General features: G+C 47.0%; 1 protein-coding gene across 1 annotated transcript in view; it reads right to left on the reverse strand.

Annotated features, from left to right (window-relative positions):
* AGPS (alkylglycerone phosphate synthase) overlaps positions 1 to 26,297 on the reverse strand; it is a 732,223-nt gene that overhangs the window by 567,867 nt on the left and 138,059 nt on the right. Inside the window, exon 2 of the mRNA XM_078681513.1 lies at positions 20,605 to 20,694. Within this exon, the coding sequence (XP_078537639.1) occupies positions 20,605 to 20,694 (90 nt within the window). The remainder of the gene's footprint in view (positions 1 to 20,604; positions 20,695 to 26,297) is intronic.

A 26,297-nucleotide genomic window follows, 5' to 3' on the forward strand; every position in this document is an offset into this window, starting at 1 on the left:
TTTCCTCACATACACCTGACACACCAGGAGACAAGGTCTGGGAAAGAAATTGACAAAAAGTCAAAAAGGGTCAGTCAAAAAAGTATTGAGGTAGCTCTTCCTGATCTGCGCTAATTGGCGCAGAAAAAAAAGTACTGAGGTCAGTTTGCTGGGGTAGCGACTACATAGGAACCACACACTTCCTTTTTGGTGCGGATGATGCCACATGGAGCCGAATGACTGAGCCTACCAGCGTAGAGGTGTACTACTCACAAAAAAATTTGATCAAGTCGGACAGCGGGGATTATTTTAAGGTAAGGAATCTGCACTTAAAAGTCTATCAGATTCAGGCATATATGTGCCTTTGGCAGTTGCAACCCTGGGGGCCAAAGCAGCAGACACTCTCAGGTGGGTAACTCAGGTGCCAGTACTACTAGGCCCTCGTGATTGATGGCATGAAAGCTGTGCTACACAGTGGCAGCATGGTGAATACTTATTTACATTTTCATGGCGCGAGCTGTAAGGGAAGATCAAGGAGCTGCAGACTTTAGGTCAGGACTGGCTTTGCTTCCTCTCAGCAGTCAGGTACTTCTGGGTGTCCCATACCCGGGAACATGTTGGGCCTCTCTTCCTGCATAGTCTCTACCCCTGCAGACATCTAGGTGTTTAGGCCCAGTTTCACCTTCTCCAGCAAATTGCAGACTTCAGGTGATCTCACCACACCAATGGAAGATTAGCTGTCATAAAAAAAACAAGCCCTGGCACACTGTAGTCCTCCAAGTACTCTGTTCTTCGGCATGAAGGACTCAGAATTGGAACAAAGTTGGGCGGTTTGATTCCCACTTTTATTAACATTTTCCAGATAGAGATGTGTCTCATAATTTAGAACAGGTTTGGGTTGGTACTTTTTCAAATGTCATTACCAAGTTGCTCTCGGACTTAGCCTTTGCGCAAAGTGACGGTTCTCATAGTAAGTTGTAATGGGGTTTGCTCCAAGCAAGTGTGTCCATATATATGCTACATGCACTCTGCGAATACACACAATCAATATACACATTTTCATGTCACAGTGGAGGTTTACATTAGCGGGGTTGGTTGACCACAGTCTCACTGACAAGTAAAGTCTGGTCACACTGCAGTTCACAAAATATGTTATGCTTCCACCACAACTTTACGTGATAAACGCAGGGCAAGGACAGTAGCCGTTGTCTAATATGAGAGTAAATTGGTGCACAACTCCAAGAGACAGGACAGGCCCTGGACCTCCCACTGTCAGGGGCAGGACTAGGCTTCAGCACACATTAGATTAGCATGATGCCACAGTCAAAACAAAAGTCATGATGGTTGTTAGACGGGGACCCTGAGGGTCGGCCGGATACTGGGGGAGAGATCCCCGAGGGGGACCGTCTCCGGCGATCGTACAGACAAGTTACCTCCCGCCCCACAAACAGGCACCACACCAAGTCGAGTTCAATGCTTTATGTAAGGTTCTTAAGGCAAGGATATCAGCGATACAGGATATCTCGGACCCGGGGGTCCTCTCACTTCTAGTCTCTGTAGGGAAAAGGGGGTAGCGGGACAGTCTTGGTACCGGATCGGTACAGGTGGTGTTAAGAGGCGAGCTCACAATCCTCGAGCTGGAGTGTCTGTGGATCGGGCCGCGGCGGCGCCAGCAGGCCAAGATGATAGTCTCACAAAGCAGAGGGCCGCGGCAGCGCCAGCAGGCCAAGTCGATGGATTCACGAGGCAGAGGGCCGCGGCAGCGCCAGCAGGCCACGACGATGGTTTCACGAGGCAGAGGGCCGCGGCAGCGCCAGCAGGCCAAGACGATGGTTTCACGAGGCAGAGGGCCGCAGCATCGCCAGCAGGCCAAGACGAAGGTTTCACGAGGCAGAGGGCCGCGGCAGCGCCAGCAGGCCAGTTACGGATGAGTTCCTCTTGGGTCTCTCGACTCCAGGATACAACTGCCTTCCTGTCCTGGGGCTGCCTCAGTTATAGGCCTGGCGCCCTTTGATGTCCGGACCCTCGCTCTTGGAGGTCGGGGGGTCTGGGATGAGGGAGCCCAGACACCCAGCAGGGGGGTGGAGCCAGCGCCCGAGGAGGCTGGGGGTGCTCGGCACCTGGCGGGGGAGAGCCATCGACACTTCGTACTCCCATTGACCTGCCAAGTGGGCCGTTCACCTCCTGGGTGGAGGGTGGTGCCGGGATGTCGGGGCCTGGCCAGGCCCAGGGTTGGGGTTGGGCTGAGGCCGCACGGCCGCGTGGTGCCGTGTCCAAGATGGCGGCTGGGCCGGGCAATGGTGCTGACGGTGGCCCGGGCCCTGTCCGGCGGGGAGGGAGCGAGCCCTTCATGTGGCCTGTCCAACATGCGTCCCCCCCAGCTGAAGGCGGGGAGAGTCACCCATCTTCTTGGGGACTTTCCTCGTCGAGGCGGAAAAAGCGGGACAGGCCATCCGCGTTGGCGTGGTCCTGGCCGGGTCGATGTTCCACAGTGAAGTCCATCCCCTGCAGGGAGATGGACCAACGTAGCAGCTTCGGGTTCTCCCCCCGCATTTGCATCAGCCATTGCAGGGGTCGGTGGTCTGTTTGCACCCGGAAGTGGGTGCCGAAGAGGTAGGGCCGGAGCTTCTTGAGTGCCCAGACTACGGCGAAGGCCTCTCTCTCAATGGTGCTCCAGCGCTGTTCTCGGGGCAAGAGGCGTCGGCTGATGAAGACCACCGGATGGTCGACCCCTTCGGCGTTGAGTTGGGAGAGGACGGCCCCCACACCATGATCGGAGGCGTCCGTCTGCACAATGAACTCCCGGCTGTAGTCGGGAGCCTGGAGCACGGGGGCCGTGCACATGGCGGTCTTTAGCTTTTCGAAGGCCGATTGGCAGGCCGGGGTCCAGTTGACGGTTTTGGGGCTCTTTTTGGAGGTGAGCTCTGTGAGGGGCCCCACGATGCTGCCATAGTCCTTCACGAACCGCCGGTAGTATCCGGTGAGCCCCAGGAAGGCTCGGACCTCCGTTTGGATCGTAGGGGGTTGCCAGGCCTGGATGGCAGCGATCTTGAGTTGGAGAGGGGCCACCAGCCCGCTTCCCACTTGGTGCCCTAGGTAGGTCACGGACCCTTGGCCAACCTGGCCCTTGCTGGCTTTGATGGTGAGCCCGGCTTGCTGGAGGGCGTGTAGAACCTCCCGCAGGTGGCGGAGGTGGTCGGTCCACTGGTGGCTGTACACAGCAATGTCGTCCAGGAAGGCGGCGCTGAAGTCTTCCAGGCCCGCCAGTACCTGGTTTACCAGCCGTTGGAACGTTGCCGGGGCGTTTTTCATGCCGAAGGGCATGACTTTAAAGTGGTAGTGCCCGTCTGGGGTAGAAAGGGCGGATCGTTCTTGGGCCCTAGGGGTGAGGCCGATCTGCCAGTAGCCCGCTGTTAGGTCGAAGATGCTCAGGTAGCGGGCGGCCCCCATCCGGTCAATTAGCTCGTCTGCCCGGGGGATGGGATGAGCGTCGGTCCGGGTAACTGCATTCAGCCCCCGATAGTCCACGCAGAACCGGAGCTCAGGGGCAACGCCCGGGGCAGCTGCCTTGGGAACCAGGACGACTGGGCTCGCCCAGGGACTGTCTGAGGGTTCGATCACTCCTAGGGTCAGCATTTTGGACACCTCGGTCTGGATGCAGGCTCGTACCCGGTCTGGTACGCGGTACGCTCGGTGTCGAATAGGAGGGCTGTCCCCGGTGTCCACATCGTGGAGGCACCAGGGGGTGACTCCGGGGGTGAGGGAGAACAGGGAGGCGAACTGCCTCAGGAGCGTTTGGCAGTCTTGGCGTTGCTCCGGGGACAGGGTCTCGGAGAGCTGGACCCCTTCCACTGAGCCATCCTGCTCGAGGGCCCTCAGTAAGTCCGGAAGGGGTTCGGAGTCTTCTTCTGTCCCAGTATCGGTAGCCATCAGGAGGCTGAGTTCGGATCGCACAAAATGGGGTTTGAGCCTGTTGGCATGGAGGACCCGTAGGGGGTTCCGGGCAGTCTCCATGTCGATTAAATAGGTGACGGGCCCCTTGCGTTCGATTACCTTGAAGGGCCCGGACCATCTGTCTTGGAGTGCACAGGGCTCAACCGGGGACATCACCCAGACCCGTTGTCCAGGTTCGAACTCAATGGAGGACGTGTGCTGATCGTACCACCTCTTCATGTCCTCCTGACTGGCCTCGAGGTTGGCTTTGGCGGCGTCTCGGAACCGCCGGGTCTGGTTGCGGAGAGCCAGGAGATACCTGTAGATGTCCGGGGGAGTTTTCTGGGGAGGCTGCTCCCAACCTTCCTTGACTAGGCTGAGGGGGCCCCGGACGGGGTGCCCGTACAGGAGTTCAAATGGGCTGAAGCCGAGGGACTTCTGCGGGACCTCCCGATAGGCAAACAGGAGGCATGGAAGTAGTACGTCCCACTGGCGTCGAAGGGGTTCTTCTAGACCCCTAATCATCCCCTTGAGGGTGCGGTTGAATCTCTCGACCAGTCCGTTTCCTTGCGGGTGATAGGGGGTCGTGAACTTGTAGGTGACCCCGCATTGCTGCCAGAGGGACTTCATATATCTGGAGATAAAGTTCGTGCCCCTGTCACTGACGACCTCCCGGGGGAACCCCACCCGGGAGAAGATCCCCATCAGGGCCCGGCCCACCACGGGGGCCGTCACAGTCCGAAGAGGGATGGCCTCGGGATAGCGGGTGGCGTGGTCTACAAGGACCAGGATGAACCGATGTCCTTGGGCTGTTCGCGGGTCGAGGGGCCCCACAATGTCTATTCCCACTCGTTCAAACGGGGTGGTGACGACAGGAAAGGGTTGTAACGGTGCTTTGATTTTTCGGCCACTTTTTCCGCTGGCCTGGCAGGTGGGGCAGGCCTTGCAGTGGTTGGTGACATCCTTCCGCATGTGGGGCCAGAAAAAATGGGTCACCAGGCGGTCGTAGGTTTTATCCTGCCCCAGGTGTCCGGCAAGGGGGACATCGTGGGCTAAGTTCAGGAGGAAGTCTCGGAAGCGAAGGGGCACCACCAGCACCCGACCGGCCCCTAGTTCTGCAACTTTCTGCTCGCTGTAGAGCAGGTCTTGGTCCCAGTAGATCCAGTGGGCCCCCGAGGTATCCCCGGTGCTCTGGGCCAGGGCTTGCTGCCGGAGTCCTTCGAGAGAGGGACAAGTTTTCTGTTCGGCCCGGAATTGTTCCTGCGTGGGGCCTCCCTCCTGCCGCCAGTGTGCCAGGTCAGGGACGTCCCGAAGCTGGTCGGATCCTTCTTCGGTTTGGGTCAATGGACTGGCTTCTGGGGCGGCCTCCTCTGGGATGAGCGCGGGAGGAGGTTCTGGCCACTCGGGCTCTTCCGGGCTGGGGACCGCGCGGGCGGTCATGGACCGGGTCGTGACGCAGACCCATTCGGGGAGGCCAAGCATCCCCAGGTGCTCCCTCCGCTCGACAGCTGCCCAGGGAGAGCTTTCAAGATCGTTTCCTAGGAGGCAGTCCACGGGGGCATCATCGCGGACAGTTACTTTTAACATCCCTGTTACTCCCCCCCACTCGAAGGGGACGCAGGCCATGTGGCATAGGCTTTCAGAGTTGTCGGCTGATCGGACAGGGCAAAGAATGTTCGGCAAGATTTGGTCTGGAGTGACGAGGTGGCGTCGGACCGCCGTTACACTGGCCCCGGTGTCGCGGAGGGCTTCCGCCCGGCGGCCATTAATGTTGACCCATTGACCGTACTTCTGTGTGTTGGCGGGAAGGGGGGCCCGCGGAATCATGTCTCTCTCCCCTAAGCAGACCAGTGCCATGGCGGCGGGTGCCCATTCAGAGGGATCGGCCTCGTACTCTTCTTGGTCCTCCGGGATTAGTTCTTCCCCTAGGGCCGCCGCTGCAACTTGGCGGGGGGTAGTGTTCGGATTCTTTGGGCAGTTGGGATCACTGGCGTAGTGGCCGGGTCGCTGGCACCTGTGGCACGTAATGTTGGCCCGGAAACCGGCCCGGACGGCAGGGCTTCCTCGGCCAACCGGGGTCGAGGGGTTTCTGGGGGGTGACGAGGGGCCGGGGTCTCTCCCCCGACCCTGACTTCCTCCTCCCCCTCGGGGGCGATACGATCTGGATAATTCGCTGGGTGCGTTCCGGCCAACTCGGGTGCTTTCCCACCGGTCGGCTTCGACGGCGAGTTGTCGAGGGTCGGTTAGCTTACTGTCCAGGAGGTGTTGCCGGAGCTCCACGAAGCAGTTGTTCGACAGGTGTTCCCATACGATAAGGTCAAAGAGTTGTTCGTAGGTGGTTACCTTGTTGCCCTTGATCCACCCCTCGAAGGCTCGGCTAAAAAAGTTCACGTACTCCACCCAAGTTGTACCCGGAATCCGTTTGCAGTCGCGGAACCGTTGGCGGTACATCTCAGGTGTGAGCCCGTATCGAGTGAGGAGGGCGGCCTTCATGTGGTCGTAGGAGGTCATCAGCTGGTCCGGGAGTTGCAGCAGGGCGTCCCGCCCTTCGTTGACAAACCTCCCCCATAATCCGGCTCCCCAATCGCTTCGGGGAATCCGGTGGGAGGTCATTGCCACCTCATAGGCTTTAAACCACTGCTGTATATCATCGTTCTTGTGGTATTCCCGGATGACATCTTTGGGGATGTGAACCTTGGGTTCGGTCGAGGCAGACGGGGTCGGTCGTTCGGGGAGCCCGAGGTCTTTATCCTGTTTCTGGATCTCCAGTGCTTTGAGATTGCGCTCATGTTCGTACTCTAGTTTCTTTTCCTCTAGCTCCCTCTGTCTTTGCTTGTCTTCTCGCTCTTCCCTGAGCCGTAAGTGTTCCAGGGTTATTTTTTGTTCTGCCAGCTTGAGTTCTCCATCCAAGCGAAGTCGGGCTAGTTCTAATTCGTGGAGTCTGGTTTTTTCTCTTTCTCGGATCTCTTCCAGGGAGAGACCCGCTCTTTCTTTAGTTGGTGCGGGGCTCGTTTCGGTTGTTTGTGTTCGGGGTACGGCCGTACCCGTTTCCGCCCAGGCTTCTAGGGCTCGTTTGAAGTCTTCCTTCGTACTCAGACCCGTGGTTGGGAGACCAAGTTCCATGCAATATTGCTTCAGTTCTCGGTGGTTGTAGTCTTCCAATTTTTCCATCTGGAATTTCTCCGTTGTTCCGCTCTCTGTTGTCATGGTGGTCGTGTGTCGTGGGTCGGGTGACTTTCTGTACGATTATGCGTAGGTTCGGATCCCGTCGCTGGCCACCAATGTTAGACGGGGACCCTGAGGGTCGGCCGGATACTGGGGGAGAGATCCCCGAGGGGGACCGTCTCCGGCGATCGTACAGACAAGTTACCTCCCGCCCCACAAACAGGCACCACACCAAGTCGAGTTCAATGCTTTATGTAAGGTTCTTAAGGCAAGGATATCAGCGATACAGGATATCTCGGACCCGGGGGTCCTCTCACTTCTAGTCTCTGTAGGGAAAAGGGGGTAGCGGGACAGTCTTGGTACCGGATCGGTACAGGTGGTGTTAAGAGGCGAGCTCACAATCCTCGAGCTGGAGTGTCTGTGGATCGGGCCGCGGCGGCGCCAGCAGGCCAAGATGATAGTCTCACAAAGCAGAGGGCCGCGGCAGCGCCAGCAGGCCAAGTCGATGGATTCACGAGGCAGAGGGCCGCGGCAGCGCCAGCAGGCCACGACGATGGTTTCACGAGGCAGAGGGCCGCGGCAGCGCCAGCAGGCCAAGACGATGGTTTCACGAGGCAGAGGGCCGCGGCAGCGCCAGCAGGCCAAGACGATGGTTTCACGAGGCAGAGGGCCGCGGCATCGCCAGCAGGCCAAGACGAAGGTTTCACGAGGCAGAGGGCCGCGGCAGCGCCAGCAGGCCAGTTACGGATGAGTTCCTCTTGGGTCTCTCGACTCCAGGATACAACTGCCTTCCTGTCCTGGGGCTGCCTCAGTTATAGGCCTGGCGCCCTTTGATGTCCGGACCCTCGCTCTTGGAGGTCGGGGGGTCTGGGATGAGGGAGCCCAGACACCCAGCAGGGGGGTGGAGCCAGCGCCCGAGGAGGCTGGGGGTGCTCGGCACCTGGCGGGGGAGAGCCATCGACACTTCGTACTCCCATTGACCTGCCAAGTGGGCCGTTCACCTCCTGGGTGGAGGGTGGTGCCGGGATGTCGGGGCCTGGCCAGGCCCAGGGTTGGGGTTGGGCTGAGGCCGCACGGCCGCGTGGTGCCGTGTCCAAGATGGCGGCTGGGCCGGGCAATGGTGCTGACGGTGGCCCGGGCCCTGTCCGGCGGGGAGGGAGCGAGCCCTTCATGTGGCCTGTCCAACAATGGTATACTTCTACTCAGGTGAACACTCAGGGCAGGTGCTACATACCTGCTTGTCATGCAGTGATCATTTATGTCCAAGCAAATGTTATTTTCTATGGAAGTGTCTTATCTGTAGGATACAGGCCATTCCTAAAATGGTAGGTATGTGATGCTGCATCTAATCTTATACTCTACACAACACCTCAGGCACCATGACTTTGCCATATAATTTTAAAGCACATCTTTACACCTTACACACTTAGCATCCAATATAGGCCAAAATACACCAAATACCGCACCTCGCACTCTGAAAGGGAGACACAGACCCAAATTTATTTGGGCACTTCATGACCTTGTCAAGGACACTGAAGCATTATATAAATGACAGAATACAATTCCATGCAGGCAGACTACCACTATTTCTGAGAATATCTTTAATTTCCATACTTTTGAGGAATTAAGAGTGCAGACAAACTTTAATCTCACAATTTCATTTAATGATGACATTTTACTAAGAAACAATGCAGTTGACAGATTAGGAATAGAGTTTCAGAGCTAATCTCCATTCATTCATCAATAATTTAGGGTTCTATTATGAGTGGATCACCAAGGAGCGTGTTGGGAGGTGCGGTGGCGGTCGGTTATCGCAACACCAGTGGGCCGACTGCCATATTATGAGTACGGTGGTCGGAACGCGATCCCTGGTGGTGGCGCAGTGGTATGAGAGTGCAATACTCTTGGTGGTGCAGCTGCAGCACTGTCAAGCATATTAAGAATTTCCTCACTGCGACCTTATCTACGACGGTGAGCCCGCCATGGAGAGGGTAGCGGTGAGGAAACTCTGTGGGCCCTTACAGCGCCCCCATGTGCTTCTGCGCAGGGGGGTGCATGCAGGGGGGCACATGTTGTGCAGCCCCAGTTCCTGAATGGAATGAAATGCACAACATTGTGAATTTCAGTCCATGCAGGAACGAGCTTTGGCGCTCCCATGGGTGCCGAAGAACCGCCCACCAGACCACGAGGAAACTCGTGATCTGTTGGGAAGCCAGCAGCCCTGTTTGACAATGTGGGAGCAGGTGGTGGCGTGGTGGCCCACTCCCACACCGCCAAACTCGTATTCAAGCCCTTAGTCCGAATAGGTCCACATTGCAATTGCTTTTGCAACTAAAACAGCGCATCACTGCCCAGGTTAATCTGATACCTTGCCACTACCTTCATGAGAAACACAGGCGCAAGAAAGCATTAATTTGCCAAATTTAATAAGAAATTCTTTACTACATTGTTCACAAGGATACATTGTCGAACTAACATTCAGCACAGTATTGACTTAAAGTATATAGGACATGCTCTTGTTTCAAGCTTCATCATATTAATAGTAATGCACTAAGCAGAGACCGTGCAGAGACATCCAAAGACGAATAAAGAGACCACTATTTCTTCCCACATAAAAATACAACCAACAAGATCTTCACAGCTCATTAAATATGGAGATCTACATTTGTCAGGCCAATATACAAATACCTTGCCTCAAAGACATAAAATGCAATTCCCATGGGTCTAAAAAGTAGACAGAGCATTCAGACAATCACAAGCACCAAATGTATGTATGTATGTATGTATGTATTGCGACTTATATAGCGCACGTATCACCCGAAGGTATCAAGGCGCTTGCTTAGGGAACCCGTCCTGGTATTCCCCTGTGAGATACCCCGGCAGGGTATCCACAAGGTGAAAGCCAGGCATCCCGCCGCGAGGGGCTGTAGTGGAGATTAAGCAAGCTATTGCCCAGAGTCGCAGAGTGTGACCCCGTGAGTCGAGTAGGCACCGGAGCGAGAATTGTCGAGTCCGTGGAATTTTTGAGCCCGAGACCCGCCGAGGCGGGGAATCGAACCCTGGTCCACAGCCGATCTCAGCATCCGGGTCTGCCGCCTCTAACCACTGAGCCACGCTTCTCCACTGTGGGATTGGATTCAACAACTTTAACCCTACTCACACCTAACAAACAACTACATTTGGACAACTTGCTGAAACTCCCCACCATGTAAAAAAAAAATCTATTTTATTGTCAACATGGCATAGCATAACAGAAAATGTCTACGCTTCTTCTAATCAATACACAATGCAATACAGAGATGCACATTCAGTATGTACTAGGTCCACAGAGTGCTAAGATGGCTGTGCGTTTGTGGAATGGCTTACTTGCTCTATGATCATGTTCATCTAGCTGAAACCAGTGCATGTGCTGTGGTGTACTGTGCACTGTTTACACCAGCCAATAGTCCGTTTTCATACTGGCAGAGCATTATTTCCGTACGTTATTGAAGCAGGTTGCATTAATTGTTACGTCTATGCACATACTTATAAATTGAGTTTGTTATAAGCCAGTTAAATACCTGTTGCAAATAGGAAGCACATGGGCTCAAAACAAAACCTGCCCCTCTAGGCATGTTCCTGATGCTCGTAACCCAGCTGTATCACTCTAAAGCGCAGTATCAAATAGATGGTCCACCTCTATGTAGATCAATTCCGTGCATCCCATGTTAACGAAACAGCAATGCCACTATGGATGCTATTATCATTTTTAAATATGTAAGTATAATCTATTATAATACAATTGTTAAACCTATTCACCATTAATAAGTTGGCAATCTACTCTATGTAACAATTTACACCCTTTCGGAAGGAGTCTTTACTAAAGTCAAATACACAAAACATTATAAATGTAGACTATTAATGCTGTTCTACATTATGGACCTATGACTTTATTAAATTAGTCAGATATGTGCTGGTTTTGTTGAGGCATTTTAAAGGTGTTCATTAGAAATTATAATGTCACAAACTTTCCCTTACAAACCTAAAATGTAATATGAAAGACATTCCCTACTACTGGTTGTGCATTTTGCCGTTTAATATAGGATATCCCTAAAATCTATAACTGGACCGTCTAACTCAAAGAATTAACAAGGTGACACAAAAGCCTGCTACTCAAAAGTCAAGTGTAACCATGAACAAAGCCATACATGTCTAATACGCTACAATATTGTGAAATGGATCTGCTAATGGCTGATCAATCCTTTGCAGTTTATAGCCAACAAATACAATGAAAAGGATAACTCCGTTTCAGGTTTACAATTAACTCATAGAACTGGATAACATTTTGGAACTAGTTAATACTGCCCATCTTATGTGGTTCGGGTGCATCCCAACTACATAGAGTCACCACTATATCATGGAAACACCTACTTGTGAGTCACAGCATCACTGGTCAGCACATCACCAAGAACAATTAATATAATTTACATGTAAATTAAAGTTTAGGCTTAGGGAATTAATAATTAAGTAAACACATATTTGAAGATAAGAGGTTATTAAATGAAATTATTTATAAAATGAAAAGTAAAGTAAATTAAATTTGATTACAAAATCATAAATATATATTTAAAAAAAGGTTTTCGCCCCAATATATATAATTCACATTTTATATTTAAATTTAAATATTTATTAGAAAGACACCTACATAAAGAAGTAGCATGAATTGAAAACATTAATTGTCATGGTTAGGGTTTGATTATTAAATAAGAAATATATTAACTGGTTAAATAAATGCAAAGTTTAGGGATAGATAAAGTAATTTCATATTAAATATACTTGGAGGTTAGTTGATAAATTAGTTACATGTACTTCAAGATTAGGATTATTTATTAAAAAATATAAAGGATTAGTTTAGCTAATTATATTAAATATATTCTTAAATATATTTAAAGGTTGAATCTCAGTTTTCTATTTAATTATAAAGTAACTAAACACATTTAAACGTTAAAGTTACAACAGTAAATACAAATAATTATAAATGACATTTTAAGGTTAATTTATGGATAGTAAAAAATACTAAAATTACACTAAAAAGAAGAGGGTTACATTTGCAATTATAAATAAATATTTACAAATAAAGATCAATGTTTGGTAGGAATGTGATTGATGAAATTGTGTATGAGACAGGGGTAAAATTAATGTAAAATGTATCTTAATACTGCAGCAGTGATAGATTTAGTTGTAAGAGGATCTAGTGGTGGTCAACTTAGTAACATATGGCTCTGGATGGAGCAGTGAGGACAGCCTGAATCTAATACACACACAAAGAATGACTTTATTTGTACAGAATCTTATCATTTATGCAACTGTTGAGCAATAATATGGCATGGAGGCTTGAAATGAATTTTTACTTGAATGGTGGTGGAATCTCCTTGAAGTACCGTAAAATTCCAGATATTTGGTTAATTTGGTACCTGGCAAGGCTGGAGACCACTAGTTAGTGTGGGGTTTTTGCCACTATAGCATCTGAGGCTCTTGCCTTCAAAGGATAAGCTGATACCATCTTATTGTAATGAACTTATAAAATACACTTTCACAGGCAGCTTACAAACAACGAGGTACATTATAACATCATCACACAGAGAACATTTTGTCACTCTTAATGGATGCCCTTGTGATTAAAACTTACATATCTAGTCGTAGATGAATGCATAATAAGATTACTTGGACTCCAAGTCAGCCCCACAACTATACATTTATTCTTATAGGAGGCTAAATAAACTAATCTATATGTGGGAAAACAATGGTGTTCTCATTGGTTGAAGTAGTTTCCCTGATACATGAAACATTTGTTGTTGCCGCACAGTCCCATAAATGCAATTCTCCTATGAGCCAGCTACCAATGCAAATTAGCCAAAGCACGGATTCTCCACTGAGGTCTTAAATATGGGTGTAAGTTACAGATTAGCCTGCAACATAACACTGTACAAAAACTGTTAATTTGACAGAAAATCATTTGGAATTCCAAAGTGCACACCAAGCCTGGACAAGAACACCAATTTCACTATACCGTTAACATGAGTGCTCAGCAATCAGTGACAGATGGTGGACATCATCAAAACTTTTCTAGCCATCAATCTAAGAAACTTAAGTTTAGACTTTTACCCGCTGTAAAATCGCAGAGTTCAAAAGATAACCATATCAGAAAGTTCAATCCCTCGAATGTAGGATTACTAAAATAGTGTTTTATTCTAACAAATTGTGTGGATCATGCACATTATTGAGAGATCTCAGACTGAAGGAGCAGATCAATCTAACTAAAAGACAAACATGTATATTGAAAAATAAGAGTTGAGCAGTGATTCTTGAGGAATGCTGCATTGCTATGCAGTCATCTAAGACTAAAATTAGTTTTTATAACAATGCTCTGCTCTTTCTATGAAGTCAGATCATCCACTAGATCAAAAGCTTTAGACTTCTTGGCTATTGTGTGGACACTAAATTCCCTGCACTTTCAATCCTCTGTACCTCCGTTTTATTCAAAGCTATATCACTTAAATAATATGAAGCGCTGAACGTGAGCCTTATTAAACAAGCATTTACAATGCAACGGTTTCGCCTTTGGAAAAGTTAGAGCTATTGGCAATGTAAATGACAATGCCATTTATTTATCGGTTTTCAAAACCAACACATAAATACAAATTTTGTCATTTACAATGCCAATAGCTCAAACTTTTCCAAAGGCGAAACCGTTGCATTGTAAATGCTTGTTTGTATTTTTTCCTAGATCCCTGAAGAAGGGTTGATACTTGACCCGAAATGCATTGGGTATCATGAAAAACGTTCTTTTGTCTATACCATATTGGAATCAATGTTCCATGATTTAATGGATGAACTAATAAATGAATGATGTAATTGAATTCTCAGAAACATTGGAATTATTTGTTGATGAAAGTAGAACTATTATAAGAAACATAATGTTTCAATAAAAGTGCACACATCCTAGGGACTGGTTCGCCTGAACCATGTAGTTCAGTATTATGTAAGGCACTGATAGACAGTGCAACGGATGTATTAGCACACCACGAACGAGCAAAGTGTTTGTCATTATCGTTAGAAATCGGAGAGCACTGAGAAACAAAACTGTGATTAAGCTCAACACGACAGCACAAGTCGAAACAATGAGCACAGCCTGCTTCCAAACCCTATGTATGCTACTTTAGATTTTCAAGTGGCTGCCACTGAACACCAGACGCACTGTCGCAGAAGCACTCATCAAATGCAGACTCTACTACGACAAAGCACTCCATGTCAAAATCTCCAAGCAGCTCCTACAGACCACAGAAGCAAGACCCATAATCTATCTCCCATGCCACACCCACATCTCACCCCACTTCTGAGGGGTCCATGGGCTCCCCATTCACAGGCAGTCAATTCAAACTCCTCACACACACATACAAAGCCTTGCACAACACTGGGCCAGCATACCAGAGCAGCCGCATACACTTTCACCAGACTATCAGCCACTCAGCCTTCCCCACCTTCACAAAAGCGGAGCAGGAGGTCACTTGATCCCCTACATAGCATCCAAATCATGGAACAACCTCCCACAGAATATTAGTGTCTCCTGCTCGCTTCGGGAATTCCACATGAAGCTGAAGACCTGTCTCTTTGAATAACTATGTGATACCCACATGCCTATTCAAGCGCCTGAATACCCTCAATGGTGATTGTGCGCTATAAAAAACATACTGTGCTGGTAGGATTCTTGGAACAAGGGCCAAACAAAAGAGATTCACCAAGGAATTAGTTGTGTGGAAAATAGATTATGCCATTATACCCGTTTTCCCGCAAAAGAGCCTCAGACTTGCTAGCACTGGATTAAAAAGGCAGAGTGTTTACGCCATGATTTTACTTCATATTTCCAGGCGTACAAAGCCAAATCTGCGATGTATTTCTTATCCAGGGTTTCCAACTAATCATACATTGTGTGTAGTGTGACGCATGAAAGCATACGAGGATAGTACCAGAGATTATGATATGATAGTAAGGGCCAATAAGATATTGCTCTTCTGACCCCTTTTGGGTGTGGACGAGTGCATGTTTTAAGTGTAATTCGTATATACTATAGGTTTTAAAGATTAAGGCTCGTGGTGACATTTAATTATTTTGTAATTGATGAAAGGGGATGTCTAGAGAAAGCACGGTAGAACGGAGTTGTCACTCAGTTTAACGGGCTGCAAATAAACGCTATAAAAGGGAGTGCAGTCCGATTTCTGTTTTGCGTTGTACACAATGAGTTTGCAATAAGTCTTGTAGTTAAAAAAAATGCCTTATTTGAAAAATAACTTTATGGCTCGCGAGTTACTGTCTCTTGGGTGAAAGCTACACTACAGCCCTCGAGGAAGAACAGAAGCTTGCGGGCATACACAAATCACAACTACTTCAGAGACCTTTGACCCGACAGCAAGCGCTACACAGCAAAGCGTAGTGCGTAAGGAAGCACAGATCATTAGAATAGTCCGGTAGTTATCACAGTGTTAATCTGGCAGAAGCAATTAGGGGCTTCCGCCCTGTAGTAGAAGTTCACGGGGACGACCACTAAATTTATGGTCGTTAGACGAGACGCATCTTCAAGGGCGTTCCTTTAGATGTGCGCTAACCGATGGGAAGCAAGAGACAACCGATCGTCCAGGAACTACAAACAGCAGAGGTTACCATTCGGGCACAGCACTGGTTGCCAAATCCTCGTTAGGTCAATTCGGGTTTTCGCTATGAATTTTGCAGAGTGAGGATATTGACCGAATGGGGACGCCACCTTTGAGATCTTCTCAATAAATGTTTTAGACAGGTGGCCGTGGTCTCTTTTAATCGGGGAAATTAAGTCAGTCGAGGAAAGCTAAAATAATATCAATGGACCGTTCACCTTTGTCGAGCGAACGACTAAGACAGGAAAACTCAGACAACATTCGTAAAACTAAAGCCATCATTGTATTCTCGCTATCGCCCACACAAAGACTGAGGCTGTTCGCCAATACAGGGGTTCCGTGTTAATCTCCACGGTGCTGTGCAAGGCCTCCCACCGGCAATCCATATAAAAAGATTACTCACGTGTACAAGCCCACTATCCCGGATTTCCCTTAAAAAACAGCCTGGCTGCCCTACCATCCCTTCCCCTGATTTCCATCTCTCACTTGGGCATGGCTTCGTTTCTCCCGAAATCCTAGGCTTCGCTCCACGGCTCACCGCGCTCTCTCCGCCACCCAACAGTCGCCGCCGGAAGTGACGTCACTATCCCGCGACTGTCTGCAGATTCTACAAAGTAGAGAGAGAAGAAAGACCCGCTGGACTCAACCCCGCATCATAACGAAGCTATGGCAGTCTTGAAATAGTGTTACTTTGTTTTTCCATTGAAAGATAAAAGTAAATCTCAATAAGTAATGTATAACGTTTAATTTTTTTAACAATATATATTTTTTAGTTTTGAATAGCGCGACCTCGACGTAAGGGCACCGGAGGGCTTTACCTAAGAGCCAGTACAAAAAAAAAAACAAGTCCGGTCCCGGGCCGCGCTGTGATTGGCTGACGTCACGGGGGTGTCCCGGGCCGGCAGCCAATCACAGCGCGGCCCGGGAATGACGTCACGGGGGTGTCCCGGGCCGGCAGCCAATCGCAGCGCGGCCCGGGACAAAGGGGCGGGGCTTAAAAAAAGCACCAGAAACGCCCCCGAATCGCGTTTTCAGGAGAAAGCGCGATTGACAGCCTCTGTCTCCCAATGGCTAGTCTCCATTTATGGAGCTAGCCAATTGGAAACAGAGGCGGTCCGAACCTCACTACTGAAAACAAAAGATTTCGATCTGGGAGGGGCTTCGCCCCTCGCCAAGTCGAAACCTAAAAACAGACCATAACTACCACTTAATATCTTTGCAGCCATAATCTTCGTAATTCTTAGAAAAGGAAACCAATGAGAAATTGTTTTCTTTATTCTCTGCGATAAATTTGTTTTTCTAGGTACAATCTGAGTCCCATCCACTACAAAGGATTAAAATGACTCTTATCGCAGTGGCAGATGGTCTCAAGCAGATCATGAACCAGTGCAGTAGAGCCACACTGTTAACTGTATATCTTAACACAGCCTTTGATACGGTCTCTGAAAGAGTCTTTATTAACGGTCTTAAACAAGTCGGCATATTTTGAAAGCAAAGAATCATCAATCTTGCTTTCCAGCTTCTGCTAATATTTGCGTCTAATCGGAGAGCATTCTAGGAGAAGTTAGATGCATAGCCTCATATTGCTAAACATTGAAAACTTGTGTACACGTTTTTTTATACTGGAACAACTATTAGTAGTGCAGTCTGAGCTTACAACATTTACTTAGAGCGCTCACCCTAAAAATAAAGGGTTTGCATTAATGAACCATAAATACAAGTTTGAACAGCATGGACACAAATATTACCTTAACTGCAGTCAATGCCTTTTCCTGATCTATAATGTGGTACTGTAAACTGGCAGCCGAAGGGTTTGTGCTGTAGGGGGTTGGGCCTATTTGTCCCAAGTATAAAAAACAGATGAAAACTGGTTGCCCTTGACCACAAACAATATGACCTGGGTGTCGGGCTATAGGAATTCCACATCCTTGAGTGTTTGATTACAACTCAGTAGTGTATTTTAAGAAACTTACAAGTCTATGTTAAAGGACAACATTTTTTTCCTAAACATATAAGCTTCTGACAGGGGTAAATTTATTTATTTCCTGGTATTTAATTACCTCACCCATTCGTTTAGAAGTAGATTCTCAATCATATTATATGACGCATAACCTACTTATAACTGGCACAATGGGGATATAAAAGCAGTGGAATGCAGAAATTAAGCTAAATGTATGCTACAATAGAAACCATATAAAATCTATAACTATATTATCTGAAGTACGCATTTTAGCACATTTCTTTGGAAAACTGTTTCATGTTGTTTCTACCCCCAATGTTTTCCAATGACCAATACACACCTTGCCCAAGTTCTGGCTCACTCTACACAGCTTGACGTATTGGAATATTTCTCAAGCGCATCTTCATGTAATGTAGCTGATTAGTTATTTTGTTTTGAAAAATGAGCAGAAGAATGGACAGTTATCTATTTTCTCATTTTAAAAAGCCCCTCGGACGTTTTCCCATTGAGCCGGTCGAGTTCACATCACTTGGTCCAATTTGGGCATGGTATGTACAGCCACCTTTTTGAATGTTGAATAGCTGCCATCGCTCACAGATTGCCCTCATGCTGCACATCTACCTCCCTCCTCCACTAACTGCCAATTCAAAAGCAGAAACATCAATGGCGTAATGAAACTGGAGGGGGGGGGGGGGGGGATCTGCAAGGTACATGGAGGGGCCCCCCTCCGGATTTAATCAGGAGCTCACAGGCCACAGTACTGTGCTGAGGGAGCCCACTGCTGCTCCACCCCCCCGACACCCAGGGGCTTCAGGGACCTGTGTTACGCCACTAAGAAACATGGTGTAATAGTGAATCCTATTACTGAAGAAATAAAGCGGCTACAAAACAACTACAGCACTTAATGTCCAATGCATACAATCTAGACCCGCGGTTCTTGTTTAACAAGTGGCCCTGGGACCGATCGGGTTCGTGAAGGGAACTCAGAGGATATGTGACTGCTTACAGGATGGGGAGAGGTTGTCGATGATGAAGCATGACACAATTAAGTGTGTGAGGCTTCCTCTACCATAAGAATGATCTTACCTTCCCTTGGAACCATGACAGGAATTCTGTAATGTTCAAATTGGACCTGCAACTCCTTTTCCAGAGGTAAGGAATACAGTCACCCGTATTCTGCCTACAGTTCCAGCACTTATTTGTGATTGTTGCAAGAAGACAGGGGTGTCTTGCATTATCCCAGCAAATATCCATCCTCGTTTTCTGCTCATTTTGATTATACTTATAGTAAATAATAGACAATTATTCGCTATTAGTGTAATAAAAAGAGGCGCTCAAGAACCAGAACTGAACCTTCACTGGCATCCTAGATAAGAAAAATAAAATTGCTTTAAATGTATGTTGCGTGTGTGCAAGTGAGTGAGAAAAGAGTTGTGTGGGAGTGTGTGTTTGTGTGAGAGAGCGTGTGAGAGAGCGTATGTGTGAGCATGTATGTGGGATTATGTGCGGTAAAGTGAGTAAGTAAGAGTGAGAGAGAGTGCGAATGAGTGAGTCAGGATCTGAGTGAGTGAAAATAAGTGAGTGCTTATAAGTGAAAGAAAATGAGTGTGAGTAAGTGAACGTAAGTGAGGATGAGCAAGAATGTGTAGTTATGCTTGCAAAGCTGCTGTTGCACCGGGCATGGTGCTTTGCTTATAGAAGCACCCTTGTAAAAATACTGGCACATTGGAGGCAATAAATGCATATGGAATACCCACGGAAAAGGCTAATGCTGGTACACTGTAGCCTAAATTTTGGCTTGTGGCACCAGTGAAAAAAATGCCAGTGCTGGCATACTGGAGGAAATTCTTGGCATTGGTGGCAGCTGTGGCAAACTGCTGGCGTTAGCACACTGGAGGAAATATTTTGCATATGGAAGGACAATCGTGGCAATGTCATGGGGCCCTGCATGACAAAATGTGGTCCCTGACATATTTGACGTAATTTTTTACATAAGAGTCACCCATAGTACATGGGCAGCAGTATTAGCAGAATTCTTGCATTGTTATATTGTTTGTAATGTTTGGATAGAAGGGGTGCCCTTGGCAAAATGTTGGCCCTAGCAATGAAGGTAATTTGTTTACATAAAGGGGCACCCATAGGACATTTTAAAAATAGAATTCAGTCAGCTCATGTGGACAGTCAGGTTTTAAAAGCTTGGCACACCAAGAAAGGACCAACATCAATATTTAACAAGTGTCTTTTCAGATCCTTTAGCTTTTTTTAGCAAATTTATGTGAAAATAGTTCATTAAAAAGCACTAGGAAAGGCCACGTTTTTTCAAAACTTTCTCAGGGGAGAGATACCCCCACCCTTCAACCTCCCCTAGAAGACGTCAGACTCAATTCACTTGCTTATTGTAATTCAGGTAGCTGTTACCTTTCACATATCATGTCCACATCTTTATATAGAGGATATGTAACAGACATTTGTTTGAGTTATAATAATTATGCAATTATTATGTAACTTCAGAAATGTTAATTACGGTGATGTAATCAGGATTATGGTTACGTGACATCTCCTGAGAAGATGCGGAGTGAAAGGTCATATGATGTCACTTCCTGTCAAATCATTAAGGCCAAAAGGTTTAGGATGCCACTTCTGCTACCCCCGACATTTTTGTTAATCAACGTTCATGATTGATCTGTGCCTAGAACACATGTATTTTCCTTTACAGTGTAAACATTTTATAACATAAGTAAACTTCAAAGTGCAGTCTTCTAGTCAGACACTTCTGCAGCCAGCACAGCACTGTTTGTGATTTGTAACAATAAAAAACAGTGAAACGAACTGCCCAGGCCAGTACAAAACGTTGCAGAAACGCATGCTTAAGTAATTTACCTTTTCCCAGTAAATTCAGCTTGGCCCTTTTTATTGAACGTGAATTTGGAATCGTTGTAACCCCAGCCATTCCACTTCAGAAGTTCTTGCCTGTATAAGGGAAAATGTAAAATAGTGACTCGGTCCAGCAGTTTCAGTATAGACAAATATAAATACCGCGTTCACACCCAGGTACAGTTCATAAAATATGCTTCGTTAGCGCTGAAATACAACCAAAACTGGCTAGAAAGAGTTCGCTCGAAAAACATAAGCAACAAGATTCATACAACAAATGAGCTAGTCGTAGTCCTTGCCTCTTGCATAATTCTCCACTGTAAAAATAAAACCGCACTGGAAAATCCAACGGGTCTGGCTTTTCAACTAAAATGACCTGAATGGTGATTTTGTGTTATTGTTCATTGATATGAATTGATAGATGGATGAAGTGGTGAGTAATTAAAATGCATTCAGTCCAAGCAATCAAAAACATAAGCAACAAGATTCATACAACAAATGAGCTAGTCGTAGTCCTTGCCTCTTGCATAATTCTCCACGGTAAAAATAAAACCGCACTGGAAAATCCAACGGGTCTGGCTTTTCAACTAAAATGACCTGAATGGTGATTTTGTGTTATTGTTCATTGATATGAATTGATAGATGGATGAAGTGGTGAGTAATTAAAATGCATTCAGTCCAAGCAATCAAAAACATAAGCAACAAGATTCATACAACAAATGAGCTAGTCGTAGTCCTTGCCTCTTGCATAATTCTCCACGGTAAAAATAAAACCGCACTGGAAAATCCAACGGGTCTGGCTTTTCAACTAAAATGACCTGAATGGTGATTTTGTGTTATTGTTCATTGACATGAATTGATAGATGGATGAAGTGGTGAGTAATTAAAATGCATTCAGTCCAAGCAATCATCAGCACAAGTACACACACAAACTTCACAATCAACTGAGAAATACTTTCGATGCCAAAAAGCCAGGACTGTTGTCTTTGTGAAAGCTTGTTCTATTTATTGTAAGTATAATTGAAAACAAGAATAAGTTGTTAAAGCTCTTGGAACAAATCACCATAGAAAACATCGTGAGTGTGCACCACCTAAATATAAACTAAGCAGCGTATGAAATGATCAGAACCACCCAAAAACAACCAAAGTCACTGATAAAACCTGGGCTTTCTTGGGTCACAATGGGTCACAATCTTGAATCCATCTGACCTACTCTTCAACTCCATCTTAAAAGACTGAGGTAGACATCTAAGAACACTACTTTAGCCATCTGGCATTAGGAAGCACCTACTTTCATATGTTTAAAAAAAAAAAGGGATGTAAATCTTCATTGCACCACATAGCCCACTAGCATAAACCTCAGCACAAAATTTGCACTGGAAAATATTATGTGTGTACAAACCAAATATGTACACAGTCATTAGCAGTGGCCCGCACCCGCAGGAGGCTAAAGGGGCGAGCGCCGTAAATGGCGCCAAGGCCTGGGAACGCAGCCCCCAGGAGGGGACAGGGACAAAATACAGGAAATGGCACCCCCACCCCAATGAGCACTAAGGGAAGGGTGAGGGGGGAAAATGGCACCAAAATCACAGGAGTGACGCTAAACCCGCTAGCCAATGGGTAGGCCGAGCTCCATACGAATTATGACCGGAGGGCATCATGACCCTATTGAAGGGGTCAATCGCTTGTGCCCAACCACTATACGTGTTAGGACTGTGCCACTGGAGCAGCAAAACCCACCCTCATACAATCAGCAAAGCAAAGATTGCTGCAGCAACACAGCAGTAAAGGAGTCTATTTAATGTGGTAAACAACGTTCATGACGAAAAAAATGTCACGCCTGGAATCACAACGCAGTCGTTACAACAACCACATTGTGATTCCGCATACCATTACTCCACAAGTTGGAACAACGACTTGCGGAGGGGTGGGGATGGTGGATTTAAAATCCAACACCTTCCCTAGTGTCCGCACAGACTGGAGTTGGAATAGTAAGTTATACTATTCCAACATCCAGCGCCTCCTTCCGCAAGTCGTTGTTCCGACTTGTGGAGTAATGGTATGCGGAATCACAACGCGGTCGTTGTAACGACCATGTTGTGATTCCATGCGTGAAAAAAGACTGCGGAACCAAGAGATATATTAGTTTAATGTAGCTTAAAGAGTTTGAAAGGCCACCAAGGGGGGTGGCGGACCTGGTACTTACCTTGGGATGCCTCACGGCCGGGTAAGGCAGTCAGAGAGAGGAAGGAGTCACAGAACACTGCACTTGCAGCCCAGGACCGCTGGTCCGTGGACCACACCAAATAAGTATGGTATTGAGTTGGGCCTAAAAGGTGATGGTGGAATACCCCTCCCCGCTTAGACGGTGACGCTCCTGCACAAGGGCATCAAGTTGGGAGCAATAAACAGGATATGCCATAAATGTGTCTGTGCATCTGATTTATGACACGATTTATGGTCGTTGATTGATTTATGACCGGATTATTGACCTGGATTGAGTTACAACTTGATTTATGACCTGGTGATTAATTTAGGTCTTAGTATACGACCTGCATCAACCAGGCTGCGCGGATTTATGGCATGTTACAGTAACAGTTGATTTATGACGTCAAGTTTTGTGATTGATTCATAATATGAAGTTATGTGACTGATGGTTGGTTAGAACAGCAGGCGTGCAGGCTGATTAACAACCCCAAATGAAAGTGAAGCAGGGTGAATATGTACAACAAGTAAATGAAGCAGTAGCTGGTATCTTCCAACAGATCCAAGCGTGCAAAGTTTACTCATTTTACGCACGCTCAGATTCTCTTTGTGAAAACCAAACTGCACTTTCACATGACCTGTATTAGCACATACTGGGTAAGAGGTTTTGTGATTTGGGACCAATGTTTTTGAAAGAAAATATTTTATCTAAACAGTACAAATGCATAGAAATGGGCCAAACTAAAGAGCCGTCAATATAATCTTTACCAGGAGATATAATGGATTTCAACCACTGAAATTCCAGAGAAACAGAATAGGAAAATGCCAGAACATCATCATCTTTACTGTACCTAGAGGGAAGTGTAGTGACACCTCTCTATTGTAATACCATTACCTACAAATGTTTAAAATACAAATAACACCTTTAATATGTAAAAATGACCATTAGTGGTACTTTGCCAAATAAACATACACGATGACCATTGTGCAAGAGAATACCTATTCATGAGGAACTGTGCCACAAAACGCTTTAAAATCTTTTTCTCGGTACAGAATTCTTGCACATAATTAACTAAACCATAGGCCTTTTGTGGCAAAGTAACAGTACCGTTGAATGTTTATGCGTTAGTTCCTTGCTGGTTCTTATTGAAGGGGGTGGTGTTCCCTTGGAGCTCTTCTATTTGAAGGCTCAGAGAGTTAGCTTTCTGGTGAGCCTCTGGAGGTGTTGTACTGTAAAAGGAAATGTATCAAACTGGGAGCATTGCTAGACCAGGAGGCAATGGAGTCAGTAGGTAGATGAGGGTAGTGGCAACTGGTACCCACGCTGCTCCCGAAATGAAGTGCCTTGTGGCACAGTCCATGATACGGATTATTCAACAAAGAAATATCCATAGCACAAATAACACTGTGCAGCCACTTACATTACTTGCTTTAGCAATGCCAAAAGGTCTGACCATAAAGGAATGTTGTGTGGTAAGGTGGACCATTACAGGTAGATAGCATGGCGATTGATGTGTACTCATGTGGAAGCAAAGAACTGTAGAAAAACACTGGTGACGGTTGAAAGGTAGGGGGACAGTTGCACAGTTAAGTCAGACCTAAAATCCATGTAGGTTAATGACTGCCCTCCTCCCATCCATGATGCTGCCAGAGAAAAACACCATAAACTATCTAGTTATCCAGAACACTTAAATAGCATTACCATGCCATGTGTTTGCCAATGTTCAAGCTCAGGGGTTGGATAAATAACCAAAACGATCACAGCTATGTGAAGGTCAAGCACCCTTTGTATGGAAGCATACTGTTTCTGCCCAATCAATACATGTTCTTCTAGTCCCAGCATGTGCGTGGAGCCAAAGCCCCTCTGCCGGCGAGTGTCACATAATTGCCTGGTGGCAGCTGTGCTGTTATGCCAGACCATAAAAAAGAGAAAAGTAATTTTTTTAAAAAGGACCTCATACCGAGCAAAGCACAGCTGAAACAGTGTGGAAAATGACAGATTGAAAGAGCAAGGCCAGGCAAGCACAGGTTGGGGTTAACAAGAATTGCAAGTGAAGTAACACTAGGGGGCCATGCAAATTGGTAGCTGGTTCAAGGTGGAACATTAGAAATGGCATGCAAAGTAAAAACAGGGGAAAGGAATTAACAGTCAGACAGATGATAAACACATACATACACTAAACAAGTGAAATGGCAATAAAATCGCTCTAATAAATAGAAAGGGGAAAATCAGCAGCTGCACATGAATGACCAACTGGTGAGGCAATTAAAAGGTTGTTAATGACTTTACACAGTATCCACAACATGATGAAATATGTGATTTGAAGGAGGTGCCACAGTGCAACATCCTAAATCTCCCGCGGCCTAAGCTAAAATCGAACAAATGCATTATTCTGAAATGACCATCAGCACACTATAGAGAAATGCTACTATTCTATATCTCATGTTGAGCTAGATGATGCCCTTGAAGATGTTCCAGACGGGCTAATGTCTGCAATTGGGCCAAAGGAAGTTCTGCCAACATCTGTGAGCTCCAGAGGCTCCAAACAAAGTAGTGCGACAAGCATGCACTCCATGCAGGGCGGACCCCTTCTGAATTAGAAAAGGTGCCGGGCCATTGCAGAGAGATGTGCGAGGACTTTCAGTTGGCATGTAAGATCTGCAGTGTCAGGGAGTCAGCCTGGGCCTGCGCTCCGAACTGGGAAGGGTCCAGAAGACCACGACCGATGCTGGATGAGGTTGAGGCTTGACATCGGGGGGATACCCATCTTGCCTGTAAAGCAGCTAGACATGGCGGTGTTCTGCATATCTCCAGGATGGATTGTATGAGGTGACACATGTGAACACTGGAGACTGGAGGAAAACTGAGGCCTCTGAAAGAGCACTTGGAAGACAAATAAAGAGGGTGGGTGGCTTGAACCTTAACAGCACTGAGGCATCAATAGCCCCGTAGACCTATCGGTCCAGCACTGTGTACAAAGGCCAAGTTAACTAAAGGCATGCGCCCTGCCGTTCTGCACCAAATTGTGAACCAATCAAGTCTCCAAAAGAATATAGGGGTGTGGGTGCCTGGCACTATATACACAAGATAGATCCAGACAAAAAATGTTGCTGAACAGCCCAGGCTAAATTTGTTATCTAAGTCTTCTGCCAATACCCTGGAGCTCCCGAGCAAGAATGAAAATGAAATGAGAAGCAAGCAGGGCGACGAAACATTGGCTGAACAAGATATCGAAAGCTTACTAAGGGAAATGAAAGGCAGTCCGCCCGCAATAGATTTGAGGATTGACAACCTGACAAAGCGACTTCAGGACATGAAAGACCGGCTGGATAAAGAAAATACACACATGGATTTGGCAGCGCACCAGATTTCTGACACTGACGATGATGCAGCTGCACAAACGAAATTCAAAAAGGAAATTACCACAGAATCAGAAATGAAGAATTAAGATTTGGAAATTCGCTCCCACAGAAGCAACAACCGCATTTTTGGC

The sequence above is a fragment of the Lissotriton helveticus genome, chromosome 3_1, assembly GCF_964261635.1.
Source record: "Lissotriton helveticus chromosome 3_1, aLisHel1.1, whole genome shotgun sequence".
NCBI classification, from domain to species: Eukaryota; Metazoa; Chordata; class Amphibia; order Caudata; family Salamandridae; genus Lissotriton; species Lissotriton helveticus.